This window comes from Rattus norvegicus, chromosome 10, assembly GCF_021556685.1.
Source record: "Rattus norvegicus strain SHRSP/BbbUtx chromosome 10, alternate assembly SHRSP_T2T, whole genome shotgun sequence".
NCBI classification, from domain to species: Eukaryota; Metazoa; Chordata; class Mammalia; order Rodentia; family Muridae; genus Rattus; species Rattus norvegicus.
In genome coordinates this window covers 108,472,595-108,492,500 of record NC_141543.1, presented here as the reverse complement: position 1 = coordinate 108,492,500, position 19,906 = coordinate 108,472,595, and the positions used below count along the sequence as shown (strand labels likewise).

Genomic DNA, 19,906 nt, shown 5'->3' with positions numbered 1-19,906 from the left:
AGGCCATCTGGCCAGACAGCACTTCGACAGACAGACAGACAGACAGACAGACACAAGCACATGTATGACACACTCAGACACAGGCACTTACACATACACAAACACACACAGACATACACACCCACAGATAGACACAGGTATTCACACACATGCACATTCGAGCTTGTGAGCACGAGTGCACGAAAACACACACACACACACACACACACACACACACACACACACACACACGCCCAGAAGGGTAGAGAAGACAAGTGTGCCCACTGTGCCTTTATAAGGATGTGATAAGTGTGCGTAACAGAACTTGGAGTGGGGAAATCTTAGCTCTAGGTGTGAACTGCTTGCCTCCAGGGAGAAGCAGTTAAAGGGCCCTTCAGTTTTCACCTGAGGTACTTTATTTAATGAGGACAAAAGACAGTCTATGAGGAGACAAAACGTTAATGGTTGTTGAGCCTGGGAGGGGGGAATCTGCATTCTGGATGCATTTTTCACCTTTTTATGTGGGAGGAGAGAGGTGGGGGGGGAAGGGAGGAGGTGAGAGAGCAGGAATACAGGGGATGGGACGCTCTGCAGAGCCAGGAGCCCCTGTGATCTTCCTGCTCCTGCCTCCCAAGACAGCAGCATACTGTACCCCGGTTTGGATAGGTACTGGGATTTGAACTCAGGCCCTCTTGCTTGAGCAGCAAGTGTTTTTACACACTGGACCATCTCCCCAGCCCTGGTATTTTGCAGTCTTAAAGTTCTACTTTACCAGAAAAGGGGGCTTAGGCTGAGCTCTAAAGGTGCATCTGAGGCTATGCTGGGCCTCAGCACCCCAGGGGCACCCTGAGTTCTGTGCCCTCCCCCACCTCTTCTCACCTGTCCGCAGCTAAGTGCGCGACACTGGCAGCCCGGTGCAGCTCACTGCTATTCTCCAGCCTGGCCAGCATGTCCATCCTCTTCATCATCAGCTCCAGCAGGTCGCTCATCTTGCGAAGGGCGCCGCGGGACTCGGGGCCGCCTGGCACTGCAGGTAGAGTGTGAGCATTGTCAGGGGCAGTCACACTCCCAGCCACACCTTCATCTCCCCAAGCCACCTCACAGGAGGAGTGAGGCAGTGTCTCTCCTGCCCATTCACCCTGGAGACAGGACCCCTTTCGGTTGCTGGTGGAAGAGACCAATCTGTTGGGCTAACCTCCTCCCTCCCTCCCTCCCTCCCTCCCTCCCTCCCTCCCTCCCTCCCTCCCTCCCTCCTTCCCTGCTGGGGTGACCCTGTGAAGTTGAAGCTAGACAGAAGCACCCTAGTTCCCCAGCATCTCCTTTCTGATCCCCACCCCCACCCCCTATCTCTCCATCTCCCCTACCCAATCCCTACCACCATCAGCCGTGCATGCCCCATGTGAGGCCGTCCTTGCCTAATGACGAACCAGCCTGCTCCACCTTAGGCTGGAAAGCCACCTCATGGCAAGGACCAACTCTGCTTCTCCCCTCCTCTATGATTAAACCTCTGTGCCCCACCTGTAATCTTCGCTACAAATGGTTCTGGACCACCCATTCCAGGAAAGACAATCGTGACTTTGTTTCAAAAAGTGTAATAACCCTCTTGCAATCCTACTTTTGTTTCAAACGATTATTTTGACCACCTCTGACTACCTTAGGATGACTTCCAGATGTTATGGCTACCTGGTTATGACCACCTGGCAGCCATGTTTGTCTCAGGAGATGTTAGGACTAACTACTTTTTTAAAAGATTTATTTATTTTATTCATATGAGTACACAGTATCTGTCTTCAGACACACCAGAAGAGGGCATCGGATCCCATTACAAACGGTTGTGAGCCACCATGTGGTTGCTGGGAATTGAACTCAGGACCTCTGGAAGAGCAGTTGGTGCTCTTAACCACTGAGCCATCTCTCCAGCCCCAGGACTAACTCCTTATGCTTGTGCTCTGCTCCTGTAATTCCTCCTGTTTTGCTCCCCAAGTCCCTATTTGGAAACCCCCCTACCCCTGAGCTATAGATATCTTGTCTTCCTCACATCCAATGCTGACTTCTAGAATCCCGCCTTAGAGGCAGGCAGTCCATGCACACACACACCACACACACTCACATACACACCACACACTCACACACACACACACCACACACACTCTCACATACACACACACTAACACACATACACACACACGCTCACACACACGTACCACACACAGACTCACACACACCACACACACACACACATGCATTCAGTTTGTGTTAGTTAATTGCTTGCTATAATTCATTTGGCCATGATGATTTGGGTCAGTGCTCTTTCTCCTCCTGTCTTTGGGATCAACACTTGTCTCTCCAATTCTGTGTCGTTGAACATTCTAGACAGCCACACAGGCCCTAGACTGCTCCACTCCAGGCGTTAAAGTGAACCATTCCACTCCCTCCAAACTTCCAGAGTTAAGTTCTCAACCAATGAATGGAGTCCAGCAAGATGCTGCCCACATGCTTCCAGACTACCCGGCCAAGGGGTATCAACTCTTGGGCTCAAGAGAGTCCATTGTCAGGGGCTGGGGATTTAGCTCAGTGGTAGAGCGCTTACCTAGGAAGCGCAAGGCCCTGGGTTCGGTCCCCAGCTCCAAAAAAAAAAAGAACCAAAAAAAAAAAAAAAAAGAGAGTCCATTGTGGAAACGAGGAAGAGGTGGGAAGGACAGAGCCCACTGGCATCCTGCACTGCTGCAGCCTGACCCTACCTGGAAGCCAGAGGGGTGTGGGGCAATCCTGGGTCAGCCCACCTTGGACAACAATTGCTGTGGCAATTATGATCTGTTAGTTACTGGGTGCTGGCCATGTTCTGGCACTTTCTATCTGTCCCAGGTGCTGACAGCTGCAAGTCTGGCCTATGTGTAAGAAAATGCAGAGAGCCAACAGCAACTGCTTCTCAGAAAGATGACAGAATGTCTCCTGCAGCCTCCAGGGGAGAAGCAATACTGTGAAGGAGACACATGGAGTCTCACCTCCTTCTGTTACCAAACCCTTTATAGACAGTGGGGAAGTCAACCTTCTGCTCTTGGCCTCAATGTCCCTAACGCAAGAGAAGAAAATATATCAGGGCCTTTCTGCAGCCCAGCATCCCATGCCAGCAGCAAGAGCCACTGAGGGGAGAGAGGCAGAGGAGGGAGACGGAAGAGAGACAGGCTGATGGTGACGAGCCAGCAGAGGAAGGGGAGCAGTGTGGCCTGTGTCACAAGAGGTACTCGGGACTAGTACCTTCTCCATCTGCCTGCTTCCCCACATGACCCGAGGCCCCTCTGGCTGGGCTCCACCACCAGCAGAGCCTGCCTGAACTCAGAAGGAGGCCACAGGAGCCAGGAGGGATCTCTCACAGATCCCTCCAAGATAAATCGATATCTGCCCTTTCTATTAAGGTCCCAATCACAGAATGAGACGCAATCCCACCAAATTTCACAAGAAGCAGGGGGAACCCATCGGCTTGTTGGGCTTCCTCGTAGAGCACAGGTGAGGAGTTACTAACGGGAGTGTAGGTGACCTCCCACATAGGACAGTCCTGAAAAGCATTTACCCAACAGGGATGAAGACGTCCCAGGAACAGCCCCCCTTGTTTCTCCCTCATCTGACTCTAGTTCCCTCCCAAGGCAGAGTCACACACAACAGCCATCAGGGAGAGGCTGGGCACTCGGGTAAGGGTCTTATGACCTTCCTCACCCCTCCATGACGATGAAACCTGCCAACAAGACGGTCCCTTTGGCAAGGTGATGCAGCTGAAATTCCCAAGGTACTGGTTGCTTGGCTCAGAGGACGGTGACTCAGAACAGCATCAGAGCCAGAGGACCTGTGTCCTCTGGAGTTGTATCCCTAGCTCTGAAGGAAAACCAATGGAAGGAGAAGGAAGGAGAGAGGGAGCAGAGGAAGATGAGGAAGGAAACGGAGGTGTCCCCGGAGTCACATGGGATAGTACGGATGGGTGGGAGATGGGGCAAAGGAAGGAAGGAAGAGAAGGAGGGAAGGAGAGAGAGGAGGGGAGGAAGGAGGGGAGGGAGAGAAGGAAGGAGGAAGTGGGGATGGATGAAGGGAGGGAGGACGTGATTTCTCCTGCCCCTCAGTAAGAGAAACAGCAAAAGGCCTCCCCATCCCAAGAAGGTGGACTTGTTCTGGTTTTCAATGGTGGTGTTAAGACACTGAGCCCAGAACCATACACACAGCGGCCAAGTGACGAACCACTGAGCTACATCCTGCGTCCCCAGAGTCTGGAGGTGTCACACAACAGCCTCAGATAAATCAACCTTGCCACGCCTGCTGCCTGTGCCCATCCAGGGCCACTCGGATGCAGTCTGTGAGTTGGTTAATAGCAGCTCCAACGGGACAGAGGCAGCAGCTCCTCTCCCGGGCTCGCAGAGCCCAGCCATCACTCAAACACGTCTCCACCTTGACCGCGCCTGCCCTGTTAACCCAGCGCCCAAGTAGTGCCTGGCACACCGAAGAGAAAGAAAAGGTGGGGGCCATCCCTCCAACTCACCAGAGAGAGGACAGTGCAAGTTCTGACCCGGCTACCGTCCTGCAAAACCCCAGGCTACCATCTGTATTGTAGGTGTCTGAAGGGTGTTGTCTTGTGCAAGGCATGGCCTGCTCAGCCTTCCCGGGCTGCCCCAGTGAGCCACAGTTCATAGCTTCGTCTGTGTGAGCCCCTTCCCCCAAAGGAGCAGGGTGGAAAAGAAGAAATCACCCCAGAGTGGGGGCTTGCTTTCCTGAGCATAGGACTGAGCACTGGAGCCTGAAGCCGGCTCGGCCCCCAGTGCCTGCTTTGCAGGTCAGCAAGAGCAAGGCCACGCCTTGACTTCCCTGTCAGTGCTTCTGGAGAGAGCCACAAGCTCCTCTGCCCGGCCGAGGCTTCTTTGCTCCTCCACGCTGCCCTCATTTTCCCTCAGAGGCTCCGTCATATCCCAGGGGCCACTGGGAGACCAAGCCAGTAGCTTCGTAGAGTCTGAGGAGTAACACAGGGACCTGGCCCAGGCTGCAGTAAATATCAAAGCTTTGACTCCAGCCTTGTTCTGCCACTGACCCAAATGGGAATGGTTCGCTTCCTTCTCTTGGCCTCAGTTTCCCCTTGGGTAAAATGGGGAGCGGGGTCTGGAGCTGTTGAATTTTGTAACTTCTATCCTCTTGTCTCCTCCCCGCGTCTTGTGAAATTGGGGTCACGGGAAATGAAGGGGAGGGGGAAAGGAAATAGAAAGGGAGAGAAAACAGGTGAGCCCCCTAAAACTAGGCCTCAGGCGGGCCTGGGCACAGCAGGTCCTCTCAGCAGACAGAGGTAAGTGACTGCAGATTCACAGGGGAGACAATTTCCTAGCACATCCTGGAAAACCAGAGAAAGGGGAGCGGGCCTAAGAAGGACCCAGGGAGACTCCAACGCAGGGGCAACTGTGTGTGTCTGTGTGTGTGTGTGTGTGTGTGTGTGTGTGTGTGTGTGTGTGTGTGTGTGTGTTTGTGTTTCTTCCTGCTAACAATGGAGGAGTCTGAATCTGTCTGTTGTACCATGCAGTGAGTGGTCTGAAGCTCCTGTCCCATGGCTCCCTTGTTCTTTGTCCCCATGCGGGTGGCCACACACCACACACACAGGCTTTTTGGACAAGGGATTTTATAAGAACGGGTGTCCTTCCCTCCCGAGTCAGAGTCATGAGAGGAGACTTACGCTGGTTCCTTTGCTGAAGGAAGAAATTGGGAAGAGATGCCCAGGGAAATATAGGTCACCCCACACACACGAGTCTCTGAAGACATTTGGGGGTGGAGGCTCTCCACAGCAGGATTAATAAGGTTTTCTTGTGGAATACTTTTGTCAGCAGGAGGTGTCACCCCAAAACTGGAGGACTTGGGCACATGCAAGTGGCCACTGCCCAGGTTTCATTATGGCTTTGATGGAGGGGGCAGACCCAGTTCAGATGGCTCTTGAGGCTCACTCCTGTTTCCAAACCAAGAAAGATTCCTCCCCTGTCTCCTGGGACTCAGAAGTGCCTCCCTCCCTCTGCAAAAGCCCTAAGGCATCTCTCCACCCGCCTGAGAAACTCATTATTTTTTGGCTCAGGAAATACCTAAAGAAAAAGCCAGCCATAGGTACCAAAGAGGGGAGAGGGCCAGGAGGTAGATCTTCCCCAAGTGACTCAGCTCAGAGGCCACCACTGGTCCCAGGACTATCAGCAAAGCAAGCTAACCCGACTTCCCCCAGTCACTTCAACTGAATTGAAATGCACTTACTATGAGATCCCAGCAGTAAGTCTGGGAGCTAACACACGCTCCCTGCTGATTTCCATATAAACAAGGAAGGCTGAGATGCTGCAGATATGAATAGACCCCACATTTAGAGAGGGGTGTTTTTTTATTACCACCTGAAGCCAACTAGTCTCTCCTCCCCAGACCCTCTCTCTGTGGCTCTGTTTCTCGTGTATCTCATGCCCTGGCCTCTACCCTTTCCTTTGATCAAGCCTCACCCGCCAGAGAAGGGAGCCCTCCCTGAATTTGCAGAGGAGGCTGGGACCAGGTGTCTGGACAGCTGGGAAAATGCTTGCATTTCAGTTCCTGCACAGGATAAACGCTGCAGACCCGGCTGAGGCAGAACTGTGGGCTCTGGGCTGCAGAGACCAGGGCAGGCCCTAGCAGGCCAAATGGGTCTTTTCCTCTACTTGTTATCCCTCTACTCCAAACGGCCAGTCTCCAAGAGACATCCACAGAACCTGGAGCATCCTCCACTCAATCTCTGGCCTGGGCTCGGGGTGGTCCAGCAAAGCTAGGACACAATGATCATCTCAGGGCAGACGCAAGCAGTTGAGCCAGCAGCTGCCTACGTCTGCAAGGAAACCTGCTCCCTCCGGCCTGCTCAGGTCTGACTCCATGAGGAGCAAGCAGGGACCTCGTCAGGAGGAACTAGGCTGGGCCTCGCTGACTAGGACAACCAAAGCTCTTCCCTCCTAAACCAGAGCCTACCTTTGACAGCTGATTCCCCTCGGGCGACTTTTGTCTAAACCTCAGGGGGTTTGCCCCTGTGTCCCCAAACTAGAGCACTTTCTCCTGAAGAATAAACTGGCCCAGAGAAGGTGCCTCCCACAGACACACCAGAGTTGTTAGAGACTGGAAGGACACATGATGAGAGGTCCGGAAACTGGGCCTGTTACTCCTGGTCTAGCTGCATGAACTGGGGATGTGCTCTGTGTCTTAAACTTCAGTTTTAAAATGTCAAGCACCAGGGCTGGAGAGATGGCTCGGGGGTTAAGAGCACTGACTGCTCTCCCAGAGGTCCTGAGTTCAAATCCCAGCAACCACATGGTGGCTCCCAACCATCTGTAATGGGATCTGATGCCCTCTTCTGGTGTGTCTGAGGAGAGAGACAGTGTACCCACATACATGAAATAAATAAATACCTGCATGTACACACACACACACACACACACACACACACACACTTCTCTAGTGTAACATACTACATGTTTTACCTAGGGGGTTCTCTCCGTTCTATGGTGCAAGATCTAGGGCTTGAACTAGATCCTTCCCAAAGCCAAGACAGGGCAGGGGCCATGAGGTGGGAGTATTTTCTTGGCCCATAACCCTTCAAAGGGATGAGCAGAAGACCCAGAGCCCAGGCACAATCTCCCTTCCTGAAATGTCTTTATTGTCACCCACCAGACTCCTGCACTTTCTGGAGGTCTAGTTTCTCGAAGCCCAGACAGATATAGCCAACGTCTAAGGACCTCTCAGAGCATTTCCAGCAAGCCTCATGTTTCCTCCACAAGGAGCCTTCCCAACTGCCCCACCCCCTCTTTAACCCCAACCCTTGAGCAATTTCTGTGTAAAGACCCACACACCTCATGGGTCCTCCTGCTCCTCCCAGCCCCCTCCCTAGAGCAGCCTCCTTCCCCATACACAGCACATACACTAAATGTGCATGGGAGCTTCACTCTGTGGTCACAGCACAGGATCCCCTCTCTAGGTGTCTTAACACAGGCTCGTGGCCACCCTGGAGAAGCAGAGCCCGCTTATCAGATGGGGACCCAAGGCTCAGATACTGCGGGGTCTCTGGAAGTCGGACAAGTTATGCTTGGCTAGAATGGCCACTGATGGTATGAGCAGGCTTCTGAGAGCTTTTGCGAGTTTAAAGACTCGTGCGAAGCCAATGCACTGGAGGATGGCTACCAGATGGCACAGTAAGCACCACTCAGAGAGAGCCCACTTGAGCGGACAACCTGCACCTCTCAGGATGCCTATGGGGCTCGTCCGTCACCAGGAGCCAAGAACCAGGCAAGCTGGAGGAGGTGACTTCCAAGAGAGACTCTCTTGACAGGCAGAAATCTCACAACACCAAATAGCTCCTGAGGCCTCGCTTGCCTCAGTCTCCCCTCCGTGCCCTGCTCCCCCTTCACACTACTGACTCAAAGGGCCCTGTGGCACACTACGCAGGACCCAGGTATTTGTCTGCTCCCAGTAGCTCTGTAGGAGGGTCAAGGCTGAGGATTCCTAGTTATCTTCAAGCCGTGTGACAGCAAGTACAGTGCTAGTGGTTTCTGCACACCGGCCCATTTGGCCCCTCATCAGAGAGGGTCTTCACTCTTTCCCCTGCCCCTCTCCCCTTCTCTGTAACTTAAGAATGTGGCAACCGTCCACAGCCAGAAACTAGACATGCAGGTTCCAGCCTGTCTGGTCCAAAAGCCTACACACTGCACCTCCATTCCACATCTAGCAAGCGTGATGGGGGCCAAGGACAGAGAAGGACCAGGGGAGACCAGCATCCCAGACGGGAACCGTGTGATGTGAGCCCTTTGTGAGCCTGTCCCCTACCACAGCCTTACCCGGTGGAAAACACACAACATGGGTCTCAAAGAGACAGGTGCTGCATTCAAAGACGCCAACCCAGGAGCCCGTCTAACCCTTCAAGATCCTCCTCCTTGGCCTGAGAATCCTGGTGGCACGTGTAGGACCAGAGCCCGAGCAGCGGTACATCACAGTGCAAACTCAGGACTCCCTTCTCTTACACATTTACACGTTCAGAGGCCAAGGTCCAAGAAAACCCGCTAAAGGGCCTGAGCTCAGAGGCCCCACCCCTTTGACGAGAAGATTCATATTTCTTGTTGGCTCCCCTTGCCCTCGAGATACCTTCTGTGCGGATGGTGAAGGGTGAGTCCCCCAGGCGCCGGGCAGAGAACTGGCCTCCCAAAGATGTCATCAGAAAGCAGAGAGTAAAGAAGCCAATACCCAGGACAAACAGCCTGCAGGGAGAGAGGAACAGAGAGAGTCAGCAGAACACGCAGCAATCCAGTGTCCGAGGAAAGGCACGAAAAATGTTCTAAGCTTGAGCAAGCAAGCCAGGTGAGGTAGCTGCAGGAGGCTCGGAAGTTCAAGGCCATTCTCAGCTACATAGCAAGTTCTAGCCCAGCTTGGACTAAATTGAGATCTCAGGCCAATGAAGAATCAGCAATCGAGAGGCGGGAGCTTGGGGATGCACGGAAGAACCAAGGGCAGGGCGGGGTGAGCTCCGGGGCCCAGGAGGTTCCAGTTCAATGGGACAAAGGAATTGACCACATAAGAAATAGTAAGAATTTGCACATAGGTAGAAATCTGAGCAGGGCCAGCCTCAAGATAGAGACCAGCCCATCTGGAGTAGCAAGTCCCCAAACTTCAGTGCATGGATCAGCGCTGGCTCCCAAGAATGATTAGAAGTGGATGTCTTGGGGCTAGGGATGTTGCTCAATGATAGAGCATTTGGCTAGCATACACTAGATCCAGTCTCCATCCGGCACAGGCAGTAATATGAGAGGTGGGAAGGAAGGGAGAGAGGACATTACAGGTCCTCCCTCCTAGATTTAATGATGGGACAGGGCAGGCCATCTGCTTTAACCGGCTCCCCAGTGACTCTGGTCCACACTAACATGTGAAAAACACCGCTTCGGACTGAACAGCAAGGCCCCACCTGGCTCCCATCAATCACCTGGGCCACCCTTGGCACTGTGCACACAGCCTCAGCCATCTGCCACGAGCTCATTTGTCCTCCTAGGGTACCACATGCCCACCCCCCCATCACTCTTAGGTAATACAGTCTCAAGGCAGGGCTGCTTCCCCTACACACACACACACACACACACACACACACACACACACACTCACTCACTCACACGCTCGCTGTGCCCACTCTCCCCACAGACTTCTCTATCAGTCACACACACCCTGACTTGTCAACCTGCACCACCAAGGAGTAAGGACATCCTCCCCCCAGGCATGGAGTGTCACACACGTGTGCCTGCCGTCATGCAGGGAGGGGGAGCGGGCCAAAACATGACATCACGCATTCTTTCAATGCACAGTCATTATCTAAGAGGTGCCAGACGCTCAAGTAACCTGAAGTGACAGCTGGAACCCGGGCTCAGAGTCCCAGCACCAAGCTCAGCCAGACCCAGTGCTCCATGCTGGGCTCTAAACAAGAATGAGCTGCGGCGGGCAAGGGCAGAGGAGGTTTTGAGACCCCTAATTCATCAGATGACTTGATGAGCCAGCAGAGCTGAAAGGGGACACTCCCTTACCTCCAGGTCAGAGTGAGGTACCCCACCTGATATAGAACCAGGATAACCAAGGAGGGCCCCAAAAATCATACCCCCCAAATTATGCCAGGTGCTCCCACCTGCCCCACCTCCACCATGTCCCCAACCCTGGGGCCTTTTTGATGTCTTTCTGCAAGACCTGCTTTACACGTTTTAATCTTCATTATTTTAAACCGGCAGAGTGGTGTTTAACTAAAATTTGGTCCATTAAGGGAGACACATAATTGCCAAAGAAAAGAAGGAACAAAACAAATTCCGAGCCCGTATTTAACGGAAGCTGTCAGAAACTGAGTCAGCGGGACTTGATGGTCCCAAGAGCTGCCTCGGGGACAGCCAGGCCCCTGGTTTGTGGGGGGGGGGGATCATGGTAAGATACAGTAGGAAAGATGGGAAACTTCTCTTACTTCGGAGGAACCTTACTGAATCCCTCTAAGTCCAGATTGGGGTTCAGAACACGCTCGGGGAGATCTTGTGGGAGACTCGCTGCTATCTTCTCAGCGTCAGGGCAAAAAAGGGGGGCTTTTTGAGTTCCAGTCTCTCAACCCCCACTCTATCTCAGCCATAGGATTGTATTAGGGTTGGAGACATAGGATGCTTGACACGAGAAAGGTTTACATCCTCAGCCTGGACTTTAAAGTCCCAGTACACCACCTTAGCATCTCTCTCTACTAGTTACCAGGCCTGGGGTTCAGGGCCCCCCAAAATCAGTAGTTGGTCACTTATAGTGGTCTCATCCACACAGGCAACATCTCAGGGACACCTACAAAATAAAGGCCCTGCCAGGAGTTCGGCTAGAGACAGCATCCCCACACCTCCCTGGGGATAAATGAAGTTAGGATGATGTAATCAGAGGGCTGCCCCTAGTCTCCAATCTAAAGTTCTGAGGGGACCTGAAGAAGACGGGTAGCTATGGGTCTCCACCGTGAAGCTGAAGGACTGGAAGGGAGTTGCTACTGCTCTGGGAATCCTGTCTTCTGGTACACAGGACAGAAGCCCGGCTCAGGGCTGAGGGCGCTGTCTGTGGTGCTGGAGACCGCTACACTCATCACACCAGGTCCGACTTCAGAAGCTGGGCTTCCAGCGGGCTACCGAGCTGACTTGGGATCTGAGACCAACCAGAACCCTCGCAAGTTGCCCAACAGGGCAGGAACCCAGTATATCTCTGGAAGAGCCACAGTCTTTCCCTGGGCACCGTAGGCCAGGGATTTCTGAGACACTCCACACCCTGCCCTCAGTCCTCCGGCTGTACAGACCTTAGCATCCACACAGACAACCTGATTGCTGCTGCCCCCAGAGCCTGCTGTCTCAGCCCCAGAAACCGGTCCAGCATGCTGATGTCAAGAGCCAGGTGGGCCACACATCTCTCCACCCCCAACCCAGCTGGGTACAGGAGGTTGTCTGGAGGCACCAGGGGTCAACCCAGAGCCTGGGAGGAAAGCCAGCACCTGCCTTAAGTTTTAGGACCCGACTCCACCTGTGGTCTAGTTCCGAGTCCCATCCCCCTCTATGGTGTCCACCTCTCCCTCTGTGTCTTCTGGGGCCCAGTTGCCAAACAAGGAAATACTCCAACCTCCCAACCCCCACCCCCAGACACCTATCACCCTCTCCCCAGCCTGGCCTCTGGGCCTACCTCTGCTGGAGTCTGGGAGAGGGAAGTGGGGTCCCTTCCTAGGACCAACAGGTCCCAGTGAGTCTCTCACAAACTGCACCCCTGCCTGGCCAGGACTGTCCACAGGAAGGGAAGGGAGTGAGGCGTCCGTGTTTCAGGCACCTGCTATGCCTGTCTAGCCTGTTGGGGTACGCGGTTGGGAGCAGAAAGAGTCCTTGCCCCACTCTTGGGGACGTTCCTGTCAGACCCAGGTTTGTCCCCCACCAGGAAGATGAATGAGACGCAGGGGGCGGGAGGAAGGGGGATGGACTAGGCAGAGATTGGGCGGGCCGACCTAGGAGACAGGCGGGACACCAGGGGTGCTTCCTAGGCACCCCACGGTAACTTTGCAGCTCAGATAGGACCGAGGAGATATAAAAAAGACCTCAAGGGGCAGGAAAGGGACTTGCTGGCTGGGGCCACTTTGGAGCTCAGGACCTTGATCTTGCTGTTTTCTGACCCATCCATGTTCACCTCTTTATACCTGATATCGTCCCAATCTTGGTCAGCTCAAGAAAGGTCCAGAACACACACACACACACACACACACACACACACACACACACACACACACACACACACACCATCTAATTCCGTTTCCCCGTGCCCATGGCCCTCATCGAGAATAGACTACAAGCCTCCTCTGACACCCGAACTTGCACCCCCTGAGAGGATCGACCTCGCCTAGCTCCACCACGAACCCCACTGGGGAGGTCTTCACCTCCCTGCGCCAACCAGTAGAGAACTTTACCGAAAGGGTCTCAGGGTGACCAGGCATCTTCTGACCATTATCTTCCCATCGGGGTTGACTGTGATCATTGTTCAAACTTGTCTGGGCGAGAAGCCGTGGGCGAGGCCGGACGCACGGTCCTGGGCCCCGCTCTAGCTGCCTCGGGAACCGGGAAGCCGCTGCGGGCCGAAGCCGGGGGTCGCAGAGCCGAGGGCGCGCGGGGCACGGTGGCTTCGCCGCTCTACAGCCCCGCGCTGGGGACGGCGCGGCCTGGGCGCACAGGGAAGGGGTTCGGCGAGAGCTCCGGGCCGGGCAGTCTCTGTGTCTCCGCCCTCCCCGCTTCACATTTTGGGGAAGGCGAGGCGGCGCGCCCCCAGATCGCCGGCCGCGCGTCTGCCTGCTAGGCTCGCTGGCTGGGCGGGACGGCGCCGCGGCGCGCAGACGGGTTTCCCGCGGCGGGCGCCCTCATTCCCGGGACCCGCGCCTTCGGAGCCGGCTAGAGGCGGCCCCAGGCCCGCACCCGGGCCCCCCGCACCTTCCGACCGCGCCGCTCTGCAGCCGCGCGCCGCGCCGCGCCCATGGCTTTGGGGAGGGACCTCTGCGCGCTCGCCTGCCCTCGCCCTCGCCCGCCCGCTCGACCGCTCGACCGCTCGCTCAGCCGTCCGCGCTCCGGGCTCCGGGCTCCGGGCTCCGGGGTCCCGCGCGGCGCTACAACCCGAGGCGCCGCATTGTTCCCTCTGAGGAGGTGGCCCGGGAGCGGCCTCGCGCTTCCTCGGCGCCTGGGCGCCATCTGGTGGCCGAGGTCTCACCGCGTTCCCTCTCCAGGCTGTGCGAGGAGGAGGGGGACCCGAGCGCCGGAGCCATGGCCCTGCGCCCCTCCCTGAACCATGTAACTTCCGAGGGCATCCAGCATCCCGGAGAGCCAAGACCGCTCCGGTAACTGCAAAGTGCAGGGAAAGATGGGCGCGGAGAGGGGACCCTTGTCCTGCGGGCCACGAGCCATCCCCCACCCCCAAGAGCTTTTGTACCTATGGTTTCTCACCCGCTGATTCTCTCGGCAACACCCATCCACCCTGAGAAACTCCCCAAGTCCTCCCACTTCTCACTTGTCTATAATAAACTGGGGCTGTGGCATTCATGTCAGGGAACCGTCAGCTGTATGCCTGAGGTCTAGCCTCGGATCCTCTCAATCACTATGTTCTAACGGACTTTCTAGTATTCAACTAGTGACCAAAAAGTGACTGTCCTGTCACTTCCTCACTTAGAGTTGATGTGGTTTCGGTCTTGACAGCCAGGAATGAAATTATCACCCAGGCTTGTGGCAGCTGGAGGCACCCAGACATGAGGCGTGATTTAGAGGCCCAGCAGAGATCCATCCCATCGCCCTCAAACATTTCCTTAGCCAGCCCGCTGGAGTGCTCAAATTTCCCTCCGCTATCCATCACTCTTAAGCTGGGCACGGTCAGCCTGCCCTTGATCAATGCAAATGTGCTACCTAGCGGAGGGAACCCATCAATTGACAACACCGATTTATCGCCCGTTTTCTCACTGGCGGGGAGGAAGGCAAATAGATAACAGACCTCAGGACAGGTGAACGCGGGTGGAGACGCTGACAAAGCAGACGCTGCTGGTAAGGAAAAGCTCAAAGGAGGGGGTGCCGGCTGCGAAGGGTCTGGGGATGCCAGGGTGGTTGGATGGGACCATGTTAAGAAGGAAGAGAATACAGGTGTCCTAATTAGGTTTCTGTCTATTGCTGAGATAAACACCCTGACCAAAAGCAACTTGGGGGGAAGGCTTTGCTTGGCTAACACTTTTCACATTGCAGTCAGTCATGAAGGGAAGTCAGGGCAGGAACTCAAAGCAGGAACCTGGAGGCAGAGCTGAGGAGGCAGCGGGGGAGTGCTGCTTACTGACTGGCTCTCCGAGGCTCCTCTCTCTGCTTTCTACACCGCCCACCCAGAAGCACCTGCCCAGAGCAGCACCATCACAGAGGGTTGGGAGCTCCTGCATTATTAATCAAGAAAATCCCCAAGGGCTTGGCTGTAGGCTGATCTGATAGATGCATTTTCTAAACTGGTAACTCTTGCTTGGGTCAACAATAGCAACAAAAAAATCTAACCCGAGCAAAGAAAGAGCTTTCTTCTGAGCTGTGGAGAGCCCCCCCCCGGGGAGGGCCCCCCTGAGCCCCACCATCTTTATACTCAGTACGGAAGGTTTGGGGCACTTTCTGGCAAGAGTCATGCCTGTCTGGTCTTGGGTAGCATGGGTCAAGTCTGAGCGCCTTAAGGCCATGACGGCTGTGCTAGCTTTTCGAAGTCAAGAACTTTGAATGTGGTCCAGGGAGATAGCTCAGCACGGAGAGGCATCTGCCACAGACTGATGACCTCAGGATGATCTCCCTACAAGGGAGAAAAGAACCCAGTCCCTCACAGCCTCTAGCTTTCACACTTGCATCATGGCGTACATGTGCCCACACACATGCACATATGACAAAAAAAAAAAGTCTCTTCTGGCCAAGCATCTTCCATTTCCCCAAGTTCAAGGGGTTTTGTTTACACCTAGCTGACATCCCTGAGTGGGATCACCCTACTAGGTATGACTGCCGTGCCATCTGGGGAGGTGGCCTTCCTTCAACCGGAAACTTGGATGAAAGAGATGAACAAGGACACTCCCAGCTAGGTGCGATGGTGTGATGGTGTTTATCCAGCATCCTGGCACTTGGGAGGTAGAGGTAGAAGGATCAGGAACTCAAGTCTAGCCTTGGCTACACAGTGAATTTGAGTCCAGCCTGGGCTACATGAGACTCTGTTTCAGAAGGAGGTAGCTTCCCACCGGTCTCTTCCTCTGGGTCTTGCTCCGTTTGGACCTGGCCCTATGGGGTTGCCCGCCTTTGCATTGAGCATTGGACTCACAGCCAATGGAGACGCTGAGGAAGAGAGAGGGTGACTTGATAAGACCGGCTACCTAGCCGTGTGCTCCCTTTTGCCAACCTTGTCTCTACAGTACAGTTCAGTGCACACGGCCCCCTTGCTGGACACATTAGGAGAAATGACGAGTCGCGTGTCATGCAGACTTGAACACAAGAGCTCTGTGCCTCAGTTCTCCCCACTGTGACTCAGGCTATTTATAACACTGGCTTCACAAGGTTGCTATGTGGCTGCCTGCCATTGTTGCTGTCTGCTGTTGCTGGCACTGCTGGTGCCCACCTCTCCACACTAAAACGACCGTTACTGAGACATCCCTTCAGCTCTGTCTGACGGCTCTGGAGCCCTCATTCGGGGAGCAGACTGAGGTGCCGCCCAGCAACACCCTGAAGCAGTAGATACCCTGCCCATGTCCCACTTAGCACACTCCGGGTAAGACAGCACCCGGAGTTGGCCATGGCTCCGTGGTGCCACGTGCCTGAGAATAACCACCTACTCTGTCCTGTGTCGTTCTTCTTCAGCCAGTATTCTTGGGGTCAGCTCCCAGGCAAACCATTGCACTTGAGTCCCTGTCTCAGAACCCCCAAAACCCAAAGCCTTGCAGAATGGACCTGGGGAGTTTTCACCCCTGGGCCACAGCAGATTCAGCTGAGGAACTTAGCAAGAATGAAGCCTTATTCTAGTGAGGTCCCTGATGTCACACTGGGGGCATCTGTGCTTTGTCTTGAGTTGAGGCCAGGTATAGCCCAGTGTCTTGGGGCTTGCTCATACTTTTAAGGGTTAGTCCCTTATCATCATGATAGGAGCATGGCGACACCCAGGCAGGCATGGTGCTGGAGAAGTAGCTGAGAGCTTTATATCCTGAGCTACAGACAGCAGTCAGAAAGAGGAGAACACTAGATCTGCCCATGACTTTTGAAACTTTAAAGCCCACTCCCTGGTGAGTGATACACTTCCAACAAGGCCACACCTCCTAATCCTTCCCAAACAGTTCACCACCTAAGGACTTAAGCCTGCAAACCCATGAGCCTGTGGAGGCCATTCTCTTTCTTTTCTTTTCTTTTCTTTTTTTTTTTTTCTTTTTTTTTTTCCGGAGCTGGGGACCAAACCCAGGGCCTTGCACTTGCTAGGCAGGCGCTCTACCACTGAGCTAAATCTCCAACCCCAATGGAGGCCATTCTCATTCAAGCCACCCTGCCCCAGGAGGGCCTGAAACTTTATATTGGGGCTGACCCTAAGTTCCTGATCCTCCTTCCTCTACCTCCCCAAGTCCCAGAATTTCAGCCCTAAACTACCACACCCCTCATAATTATTTTTTGAGACAAGGTCTCTCTATATAGCCCTGGCTAGCCTGAAACTCACCAGGTAGGCCAGGCTCCCCTCCAACACACAGAGGGCTGCCTGCTTCTGCCTCCCAAGTACTAGGATTAAAGGTGCGCACCAGCTTTCTTTCCTCCTTTCATTTTTTTTCCGGAGCTGGGGACCAAACCCAGGGCCTTGTGCTTGCTAGGCAGGTGTTCTACCACTGAGCTAAATCCCCAACCCCCTTTTTAAAAAGATTTATTTATTTATTGTATATAAGTACACTGTTGCTGTCTTCAGACTCACCAGAAGAGGGCATCAGATCCCGTTACAGATGGTTGTGAGACACCATGTGGTTACTGGGATTTGAACTCAGGACCTGTGGAAGAGCAGTCAGTGCTCTGAACCACTGAGCCACCTCTCCAGCTCCCTCTTCCTTTCATTTTTAAATGTTAATGGGAAAGGTCCCTATGTAAACCATCTTGGAGCACGCAGTAGGAACTGAAGCAGTCCTGCTGGAGGGCACCTCAAAGGATGTGTCAGCTGGAGAGGGTTTTGAGCTGTCTTCCTCTCAGTTACTTCCTTCTTTTGTGGGAGAACAGCCTTGCTGCAGCCCCTCTCCCTGGCATCCCGGACTACAGGCGCCAGGAGAAACCCAGACTCAGCAGCAGGCCCGACTAAAGTGTAAGAGGCCTCTCTAGAAAAGATTAAAAAGTAAGGCAGGGGCCTGGAGAGATGGCTCAGTGGTTAAGAACGCTGACTGCTCTTCCAGAGGTCCTGAGTTCAATTCCCAGCACCCACATGGTGGCTCACAACCATCTGTCATGGGATCTGATGTCCTCTTCTGGTGTGTCTGAAGACAGTGAATATATATATATATATATATATATATATATATATATATATATATTCTTTTAAAAAAAGTAAGGGAGATACCCCTATTCCCCTATTCAGGGTCTTGGACCAGTGGGTAAAACCTACCAGAAAAGCCACTGAAGTTGTTGCCTAGGTTACCATAGCACATCAGCATGAGAAGAATAGCTTGAATCTGTAGCCATGTACTCTCTGGATTCTGGAAGCCTGAACTCTGAACGCACGATATCAGAGGGGCTGAATCCTTCTGGTGGCGCTGGTGGAGGCACTGTCCCAGCCCTTACCCAGCCACTCGTGTCAGCTGCAGTTCTGTGCTGTCTCTGGGTTTGTGGCTTGATCACGCCATTCTCTTCTGTCTTCGTGCAGCCTGTATGTCTTTCCATGTTCCCTCTGCAGAAGCACACCTATCCTAACGTACAGAGCACGCTCTGATCTGGGATGATGTCGTCCTGTCTAAGGACCTCTGCAGAGACTCTATTTCTAAATCAGGTTGTGATTTGAGATGTCCCGTGAGCACATGGCACTTGAGGGGACCCTCATAGCCCTTCACAGGGACCTCAAGGAACAGGACAGAGTGGTTAGAGATGACCGAGGACTTGTGTCCCCTAAGGACTACATAGATAATCACTACTTTGTGGGTCCATGGGCCCAGCTACTTACTTCAAACGAAGCTGAATTCCTGTGAAGTTGCATAATTTAAAAATGTAGGCTCAGTATTTTTAGAACATTGTGTAAGGCCAGTAAAATCCACTTGATGGCCTGCCTTACAGCATCTCTGTGGAAGTCACCATCCAGAGGCAGAATAGGATCTGTGGCCCCACCCATTCAGCGAGGCCAGCTTCCTGGGGCCAAGCCCTTCTCTTTCTCTTCTCAAGCCCAAAAACACAGACACAAGCACAGACAGACACATACGGAGACACACAGACACACACACAGCCACAGACACACACACACACACACACACACGCCCCCTATCCTACCTAGGAAGGAATTCAAGTACTGGGTTTAATTTGGAAGTCGAAGGGTGAACTGTTCCATGGAACTTCCTGTCCGTCCATCCCTCACTGCCCCCCTCCCCGTGCACCCCCACCAGGGTTCCTTCAGGGCCTATCTGGCCCTCAGAGCCTTGACTCCTCTTCTGCCTTCCCAAAGCTTCAAGAAGCTTCTGCAGCGCAGCTCACAGACCTGGGCAGGAAGAAGCAAACAGTTTACAGACTTTGAAATCCCCCATTTCGTGTGCTCACGACGTAGCAGCAGACAGCACATTACGAGGCAATAGGCCATTGTCCTTTGCTGGAGTGCGGAACATTAATAATGTCATAACAGCATTTACCGACACTGCACACAAATCATCAACGGTGCGGGCGGGAAAACCAGCCCCACACCGTGCGCCTAGAGCCAGTCGGGAGGCCACCAATCAGGGAGGGCCGCTTCTCCAATGCATATTTCATGCTTTCTGTTTCACAACATTTAAGCTAATCCTCCAACTGAAAAACAGCGTCTGGGGTTTATTTTTATTTATGCCAGAGAGCCATTCTGCTGCACAGCTTGTGGGAGCTGAGAACAGAGCTACTGTACCTTGGCAATTCTGCTGGGAAGGTGGCAGATCCGTGTGTGTGTGTGTGTGTGTGTGTGTGTGTGTGTGTGTGTGTGTGTGTGTGTGTGCGCGCACTTGCACTTGCGCTTACATGAATCCGTCCCTGAATGGGGGGAGGCAGAGAGGGTTTGAGGGGAAGGGAGAGGGAGAAGGAAGAAGGGGAGAGGAAGAGAAAGAAAGAGAGGGAGAGTTTGAGGGGAGGGAGAGAGGGAAAGGGAGGGACAGGGAGAGGGACAAGGGAGAGTGGGAGGAAGAGAGAACATGAGGTGA

At 53.9% G+C, this 19,906-nt stretch overlaps 1 protein-coding gene and 1 long non-coding RNA gene across 6 annotated transcripts in view; one reads left to right on the top strand and one right to left on the bottom strand.

Annotated features, from left to right (window-relative positions):
• The window catches only part of LOC148003192 (uncharacterized), a 5,189-nt gene extending 3,596 nt beyond the window's left edge, over positions 1-1,593 (top strand). For all 3 annotated transcript variants that reach the window (XR_015632279.1, XR_015632278.1, XR_015632280.1), the window contains exon 3: positions 869-1,593. This is a non-coding gene — a long non-coding RNA (uncharacterized LOC148003192). The remainder of the gene's footprint in view (positions 1-868) is intronic.
• Positions 1-13,679, bottom strand: part of Mgat5b (alpha-1,6-mannosylglycoprotein 6-beta-N-acetylglucosaminyltransferase B) — a 68,776-nt gene extending 55,097 nt beyond the window's left edge. For 2 of the 3 annotated variants that reach the window (NM_001440285.1, NM_001440286.1), the window contains 3 exon segments: positions 859-1,006; positions 9,124-9,236; positions 12,962-13,679. In NM_001440285.1, coding sequence (NP_001427214.1) covers positions 859-1,006; positions 9,124-9,236; positions 12,962-13,029 — 329 coding nt within the window. In that variant the 5' untranslated portion in view covers positions 13,030-13,679. 3 annotated transcript variants of the gene reach the window in all.
• Positions 13,680-19,906: the final 6,227 nt, after the last annotated feature.